The sequence below is a fragment of the Charadrius vociferus genome, unplaced genomic scaffold (genome assembly GCF_000708025.1).
Source record: "Charadrius vociferus isolate BGI_N301 unplaced genomic scaffold, ASM70802v2 scaffold210, whole genome shotgun sequence".
Lineage (NCBI taxonomy): Eukaryota > Metazoa > Chordata > Aves > Charadriiformes > Charadriidae > Charadrius > Charadrius vociferus.
Window position 1 is genome coordinate 440,012 of NW_009646421.1, and position 8,206 is coordinate 448,217.

The 8,206-nt window shown below is 40.9% G+C and overlaps 1 protein-coding gene across 1 annotated transcript in view; it reads left to right on the plus strand.

Moving 5' to 3' along the window:
• Positions 1–7,427, plus strand: part of KIAA0226L (KIAA0226-like ortholog) — a 23,194-nt gene extending 15,767 nt beyond the window's left edge. Inside the window, exons 7-15 of the mRNA XM_009880944.1 lie at positions 646–688; positions 1,045–1,177; positions 1,589–1,734; positions 2,553–2,617; positions 3,690–3,928; positions 4,712–4,773; positions 6,029–6,182; positions 6,306–6,396; positions 6,924–7,427. Coding sequence (XP_009879246.1) covers positions 646–688; positions 1,045–1,177; positions 1,589–1,734; positions 2,553–2,617; positions 3,690–3,928; positions 4,712–4,773; positions 6,029–6,182; positions 6,306–6,396; positions 6,924–7,036 — 1,046 coding nt within the window. The 3' untranslated portion in view covers positions 7,037–7,427. The remainder of the gene's footprint in view (positions 1–645; positions 689–1,044; positions 1,178–1,588; positions 1,735–2,552; positions 2,618–3,689; positions 3,929–4,711; positions 4,774–6,028; positions 6,183–6,305; positions 6,397–6,923) is intronic.
• The last annotated feature ends 779 nt before the right edge of the window (positions 7,428–8,206 follow it).

Genomic DNA, 8,206 nt, shown 5'->3' on the forward strand with positions numbered 1-8,206 from the left:
CCCTAATCTAAGAATGAAGAACTAGCTCCCAAAACTGCATTTCTAGCAGCAAGAGTTATTTTGACACATGAATGGGAAGGCATTTGTCTTCAGAACAATATGCGTGGCCAAAACTAATGCTACCAATGTGAACACCTTGTCTGCATGAGTATCTTATGTCTAAACATAATGAAGAAATGTGTGCTTTAATTCCATTCATCTCGCCTGTTACTAACTTGTTTATAGCATTAGCTGGCATGTTTGTGATCGGTGTCTCCAAATATGTCCCAGTGCCTGAAAAAAAATAAGGTGCACTCTCTTGGTTCTGTATATTAATGTTTATGTCTAGTTCATTCTCGCTGGGCCTGGACTATCTCCTTATCGATTCCCCCGCTCTTGAAGGGAGGCTGATGGTGGTGATATGATGCGTAGCTGTTAGGGAGTACTCTTCATCAGCGGATGTCAGATCTGTAGAAGAGATAAGACTCCTTATGCCTGTTTTACAGCCACCACTGAGGTTATTTCCATCATCCAGCAAGGGTTTTGTAAAGATGAATATATTTGAAACTGACACCATGGTAACACAGAAGGTAGATTTAAAACATTGCTGAGTAACAGAAGCTTCGTTTCTTAGCTGGCTTGATAAAATTTTCTCTTTTACTGCAGAACTTGAAGACCTTGAAAATCTGTCTGTCATCCCAGATGAAAGGTAATTCTGTATATCTTTACTATAATAGCCTGGTGTCACTACCTTTTCTGCTGGACCAGCTTTCTGATGACTCTTCCAGCCGGGGCAGGGCAAGGTGTGGGAGTGGTGAATTTGGTCCTCCCAAGGAAGAGGAAGGAATGCTGCTTGACAGCAAATATCTGTGGCGCTTGGCTTGGCAGAGCCTTTCTCTGGTCCTGGAGTCTCGCTGGAGGGTGGTGGCACTGCAAGGGCCTGGGTGTATCAAAGCAAGGGGATAGGAATGAAGGGATGGGAGAAAACTTTTCAGGGATGCAGAAGAGGCAGCGGAGCTGCTGATGACGTGCTATTTTTCACTGTCTGTATCGTTTAACTTTCAGATCATCTTTTGAACCCAGCAGCAATTCTGCTGAAGCAACAGCCCAGGAGTTGTGCAGAGCTTTCAGAAAACGCTGGTTGCAGACAGACTCTGCAGCTCAGCTCTCTGGTTGCCTGAGCTCATCTAAGCAGAGAGTGAGTCTGAGCTGAAAACAGCAGGCTCTTTATTCGGTTCCCCAAATAATCATTGTCTCGGTGCAGCTGCTTCACTTTAGGGAAAGGGGAAAACTGCGTTTAAAAAAAAAAAAAAACACAAATAAGTACTTACAGTTTATTAGTTGACTTTAGATAATTTTTTAGAAAATTTCTTCTCTTTAGCAATTTTCAGCACATTTAGGTTGTGCAGTTGTGAACAATCAGGATGTACTTTCTTCTGGGACTGATATGAGGGAGTTTAACTGCGGGGGTGGGAGGGGAGCTACATGCAGGTGAAAACTGAACTTTAAAATCCTGTATATAGGGAGATATTTCATAGCATTTCATTGCATTCATTCATATGTCCTGCTGATGGGCTCTTCATCTTCACGACTTTGTCTTTCTGAATAGTCCGTGCTGAAAGAAGAGATTCCAAGAGAGCTTGAGTCCAGTTTGAATCTGGCTGAGGAAATAAAGATCATATCCAAATTAAGAGGATCTTCTGGCTGGGCCCCACCAAGATCACAGATTATATTTAACATTCACCCTTCAGTCAAGTAAGTCTCTAAGGGATCTGAGTATTGTCATTTAGTGCAGCATGGGTATTTGGCTAAAACCTGCCGATGGAAAGAGCGTGAGTGATTTAACAGAACCTAAAGTTAGAGCTAGTGCATGGTGCAGCCTTCTGCAGTGTCTGTCACCAGCTTTGCTAGAAAGCAGATGGCATCTTTTTGTCTCCGTTGGCACGTCCTGATTACCGTGGCATGTGCACTTTTATGTGTGATAATACACATACAGTTTGGTGTTACGGTGGCAGCGTGCTTAGCTGGACTCCTAAAAAGGTCATTTTGTGGAGTCTCTCATACCTGGAGAATATTCTTAAGAATTTCCCCAATTCCCTTTTATGGGTAGTAGGGTTTCAGAAAGGAGGGGGAGGAAACAGGTTGTGTCTGGGGAAACTATGTCTCGCTGTATAAAGTGCTGTTAAATACGCACAGTAGGCAAACTGGCCAATTTCCTGTGCTGCTGCCGGTCCAGTTGCTTTTTCAGTTGCAGATGTGGTTTTTCTCCTCTCCCCTCCCCCTTGATACTCATGCCACCTTAAGAAATGGAGAAGAACTTTATTCTTGCAGCAAGTCGTATTTAGAAGCAGTAATTGATGATATGATCTCCACAGAATAGCTTAGAGGCTTCCACTAAAATAATGATCTGCGTCTCCTTCCAGAACTCCCTTCTTCGTGTGGAGGAGTAGGAGTCAGCTCCTAATTTGGACATTTTCACTAGTGCCAGTGTAGCTCTCTTGCACTTTGGGAGAATCTTAACTAAAACTGTGTTTTGGATGCTGAAAGGTGTAACTGTTTGCCTCTGTATGCAGGAGGGATGCAGTGGTGGCTGCCCAAAACTTTACGTGTGTTGGTTGTGGAACCCCGATAGAAAGCAGTAAGTATTACCAAAAGGGAAAAAACTTAATAAATCCATTACTAGTAATCAAACTATAGTGTTCACCAACATAGGTGTGCCACAATTGTAAAATTATCTGAGCTGGGAGGAAAGTATCATTGTTGATGTGCCTGCAATTTCTCATTGCAGACAGAATGCAATACTTGATAGATGTCCTACTGATACACAGTAAAAATTCATGACAGGCAACAACAAAACAGGAAAAGTTATTGAAAAAAAATAATCAAGCTCCCAGGTTGGAAAGTGCTGATTTTACATCTTCCAGTGGTTTGTTTCAGTAATTGTTTCTCTGTGCCAATTTACGCATTTCCAAAAGTCTCTTTCTACAGACTTTGTGGAAGCTTTATGCGAGCTCATGGAATGTGTGGTTTTGCTGTCCTGGGGTGTCTTTTTAAAACTTTTTCTTTTTCTTTAAATCTTGATCACAAAATCCTGCTTATGTTTTATTTGTGATACTTTGTGAGAACTGCTTGAAAGCATAATTATTTACTGGTCTGACAACCAGACCTTGCCTAAGAAATCTTTGAAGTGGCTTTCAAGACTTATTCTAGGTCTGCTCACAAAAGAGCAGCATTTGTGATGGCCTGTCAAGTATCAACAACCTATGATGGCACATCAACTGGAGCAAACCTGAGATGCTGAGATAGCTTGGAAAAATCCACAAACCTCTTTATATGGAAAAAAAAAAATAAACACAAACATTACTCCAAGATGAGCTTGTCTTTCAATTTGGTGGAAGTATTTTGTTGTGTGTTTTATCTTGTCTCTTTTTTGCTGGTAAAGCAACAGTATTTTCCCTAAGATCCTCATGGTGATAATCAGTTCAGTTTGACAAATGTAAAAATGGAAGCTTTCTCTTCTAATGCAAAGTACAGACCTTGTGCATGTGTTTACCACAACAATAAAACTCTCTTCTTTAAAAAAACCAAATAAATATCCATTGCCCCTCGCTCCAGTCAATCAGAGTTATTTAGACAGATAGGCATGCAGACAGGAGGTATGTCCCATAAGCATTAGAAATATTCACAATTTCATTGCTCTCTACCTGCAGAATATATCAGGAGACTCCGCTACTGTGACTACCTGGGGAAATACTTTTGTGACTGCTGCCACAGCTATGCCCAGTCTTCAATTCCTGCCCGAATACTTTTGAAGTGGGACTTCAAAAAATACTACGTATGCAACTTTTCCAAACACCTATTGGACAGCATATGGCAGCACCCAATTTTCAATGTGTCGTGTATTAACAAAGCCCTCTACACGAAAAGTAAAGAAATGGACAGGGTGAGGGTAAGTGTGGCCTTTTTTTATTGGGAATTTGCAGGTCTGAGACTTTTGGGAAGAACCCCATAGGGTGGGTTGTCCTTTGCCGTGTGTGTATGTGGGAAGGAGGCAGAGTTGGTTTTTCTGCACTTAAGCTTGTCCCATCACTGCTCCTGGGACTTGCCTGCCTTCCTCTCAGGTGAAGGGGAGGAGTGGGACATTTCCAACCTATGCCAGAGGTCTCATTTGCCCCCTTGTCTTTGGGAGGCACTTCCTTCTTGGTTGGTTTCCAAGTTTTAGTTCATGGGGGCAGCTGTGCTCCTGCAGTAAATATTTACCCGTGCTTAGTAATTGGCAGTTGTAAAGCTCCAGGAGTTTTGAATAACTTCTTAATTTTGTGGGCCATTAGAGAAAACACCCTTGACTCATCTAAGGGATGTACCTCCTACAGCTTGAGTGAGGGTGGTCTGCTGAAGATTACAAGTTGCCATGTGCTCCCTTCTTGGCTGAGGAGATGCTTATCAGTTCTTACACAGCTTTGGGTCTAGCATCTTGGTGTGTTGACATGGAGCTGTTTGTAGCATTAGGAATTGCTTCCCTTGTCAGTGAATAAAAGTAGCATTTGCCTTCCGTGCATTAGAAAATCCATTTGTTTAATTCTGTGCTGAATGTGAAGTTCCTATTTTTAGATGTGGCTTGATGTACTGAGAAGGGCTGCTGACTCAAATAGTGTTGTTCCTTACTTAGGAATATATAAATACAATTGCTTTTCATTTAAAAATCCTTTTGGTTTTCCCCTTCATCTTCTAGGAGGCGCAAGAGCAGCTTTTTCATTTAAAAAAGCTTTTGAAAACCTGCAGGTTTGGTGAAAGGTATGGGTCACGATCGTGCATGAAAAATAGTTTATTAAAATTTACCTAAGGTGCTCATAGAGCCTTTTTCTCTAGAGACATTTGAGTGCAGTTTTAAATGAGTTAATATGGTCATTAGAGAAAATTCAGATAACAAAACTGCTTCTGTTGCACTGCAGATATTGAGTGAAGAACAGGTTTTATGTGGTAGCTTTGTTTCTTGTAACATACTTAGACATTTGGTTTTAAATGTTGAATGATTCTTGTTAGGTGTGTATTTTTTCTTACTCTTTCTTAGGTTCTCACTCATTCTTAAAAGGTCAAAGATACTTACGTATATCTGAGATGATTTGTCTTTACAAATTTTTTAAAAAAAATTATAAATGTGTTCTGTGGAGGTTTAAAGATTTCTTCCAGAAATCTGTCATAATGCTCAATTCAGTTTATTTTGTAAACGTATTCAGATGACAGTAGTAACCAAAAGCGATAAGTACCAAAACATGACCTTACTTGTTGCTGCAAAGTAAAGATTTTTGGTAATCAACTTCCAAAACTATGGGCATAACTAATAGGTAGACATGTGACTGATAAAACCTTCACTGCTGACCTTTTTAAAACCAGACATAAGCAAAATAAGCTTTAAAAGTTGGTTCTGTTCTCTCTTTGACATGGATCTCTTATGCATCAATTACATGGTGTTCACCAAAATTAAATAGTATTTTGATGTCTCTCTTCTGGACATCCACCTGTGATTCCATTATCAGATTAAGCATTAGGGTCCTCACTGTGCCTTTTACATTAGTGATACTTTAAAAGTAATAGCTGTATTTTCAGTGTTCACCCGCTCAGTACAAGCATAGTTTCACCCAATAGTGACCTATGCAGGATAAAAACCCTCAAAGTTCTCTTTGCAAAGAAAAAAAAATAAACAAAACCCCTGGATTATTGCATTAGATACTATGTGGGATTTTAGTTACTGTTCCTGAGGTAGAAGAAAGCCCTTTACACTACTTGTTTTGTTAAGAATTGTGGGGGTAACTGCGCATGGCAACTCCAATGCCTGATGAATGCACATTTAAAGCAGACATTTTATTCTAAATTCCAAACCCTCCATTTCTTCTTAACGTGATCTCAAATTGGAAGGGGAGGTAGGATTTTGCATGAACTTGCCTTGTATGATCCCTCCTTGACTAGAGAAGTGAAAGAGGCTTATTCTTCAAATATACTTGGAAAACAACTTTTTGTAGCTTGATTTGGTTTTTCTTTCTCTTTGCAGTGTACTGAAAGAATTTGAACAGGTCCCCAGCCATCTGACAGAGGAGCTGCATCTCTTCTCACTGGATGATCTGGTGAAGATCAAACGAGGGCAGTTACTGCCCCTTCTTAAAGATATTCTGAAGAGCTCCACCTCCCATGTGGATGGTTGCGAGGTAAGGAAAAGCCAGGGCTCTCACTGTCCTTGCAGCTGCTAGTGTGGGGAATATCCCTGCTGACATTCCCAAATATTTTTTTCTTAGATTAAAAGTAAATCAACTCTTTTGCTGTCCTTGTAGCTCTGTCAAGCGAAGGGCTTTATCTGTGAATTCTGTCAGAGCGCAGATCTGCTCTTTCCATATCAGATTGCCAAATGCAGAAGGTGCACAGGTATGTTCTAAACCAACTATTTTTTATTCTTCCTTGGGGGGATGTTGGTGCGTAAAACTGTTCAGACTTATTTCAGGAAAACACTGAGAACTTGCTTCACTGAAAGCATGTATACTTGAAAACCTGCACGTGTGTTTGAAAACCATGGATAGTATGTATCTTTGAAAACCATCCTGTGGCAGCTGTCTTGCATCAATGAATTTGGAGTTCAAAACCAGGGACTTGCCTGAACATAATCATGGCGGCAGGGGAGGTTATTTTTTTGGGTCTGCACGCGAGACAGAGCCTGGGATGGTGCTATATTGCTGTTGTATCAGATCTTGCTGACGTTCATTGTGAATCCTGAGAATCTTACCAAAATGTTTAGTCAGTTGTTACAGTGGTGGTTGTTGTCCCAGCCTTGCACTGCTGCTGTTTACTTTTATACTTGGGTGAACTAGATAGAACATCCTTCAAAGAACATAGCTATTGATTCATTTCTTCATTAGTTTTTTCCTCAATGTTAAACTGCTTGTATGTATAAACAGAGTGCAAAACATGCTTTCACAAAGCATGCTTCAAGTCTGGAGGCTGCCCCAAATGTCTGCGGATCGCAGCTCGGAGGACACTTTCAGAAACTCCATCACTGGTGCCTCAGTGAAACTGGATTCCTCTGCTGATTTCAGAAGATGCTCAATGCCTAATCTTCAGGTGCCCGTCTTAAGAATTAAATAATGTTGTTTTAGACATTACTATTTTTAATGCATGTCTCCTTTATGGGGGGTTAAAAAAAGAAAAAGAAAAAAAAAAGGCAACTTTAATATCGTTGAAAACTCACCCTATAGGAGTTTCATCTTAACTGGGGACAGAAAGACTGGATGTTAATTCTGTGAGTAGCCTTTTGTTTTGTCCTTGTATGTAAAATTTTTAATATTATATTTTTCAATATAAAAATTGTTCTTCTCTGTAATTCTGCAAATAATGTATAGATAGTAAATGACTGTTGGAAATCCTTACCTGTGTGTTGGATTTTGGAAACAGGAAAAAGTGGTGAAATATGAAATCATTCTCTTAAAAGCTCTACAATAGAAAAAGTTTGTCTGCAAGCTTTAGGCAGATGCTGATCTGAAATTCTGTTCTGGCAGATGATGAATGTGAACCAGTGAATTTTAAGTTACTTTTAAACAGATTTATGCAACAGCGTGTGGTGTGTTGACCTTGGCCTGCTGCTAGGTGCCCACCCAGCTGCTGTCTCACTCCTGCTCCTCAACAGGACAGGGGGAGAAAATAAGATGGAAGAGCTTGTAGGCCGAAATAAAGACAGGGAGATCACTTACCAACTACTGCCACAGGAAAAACAGACTCGAGTTGGGGAAAATTAAATTTATCGCTAATTAGAAATCAAGAAAGGTGGTGAGAAACAAAGACAAAAACGAAACCAACTTTCCCCTAACTCACCCACCCTTTTTCCCAAGCTCAACTCCACTTCTTCATTCTCAACTCTTCTACCTTCTCCCCTGCCCCAAGTGGTGCAGGGGGATGGAGAATGAGGATTGTGGTCAGCCCGTAACAGCTCCTCTCTGCTGCTCCTTTTCTCACGCTGTTCCCCTGCTCCAGTGTGGGTCCTTCCCACAGGCTGCAGTCCTTCAGGATAAACCTGTTCCTGCATAGGCTTTCCAGGAGAGGTAGTTCCTTCAGGAAATATCCACGTGCTCCAGTGTGGTCGTTCACTTGGGCTGCAGGGGAATCTCTGCTCTGGTGCCTGGAGCACCTCTTCCCCCTCCTTTTTCACTGACCTGGGTACTTGGTACCTTGGAACTGCTGTTTCTTA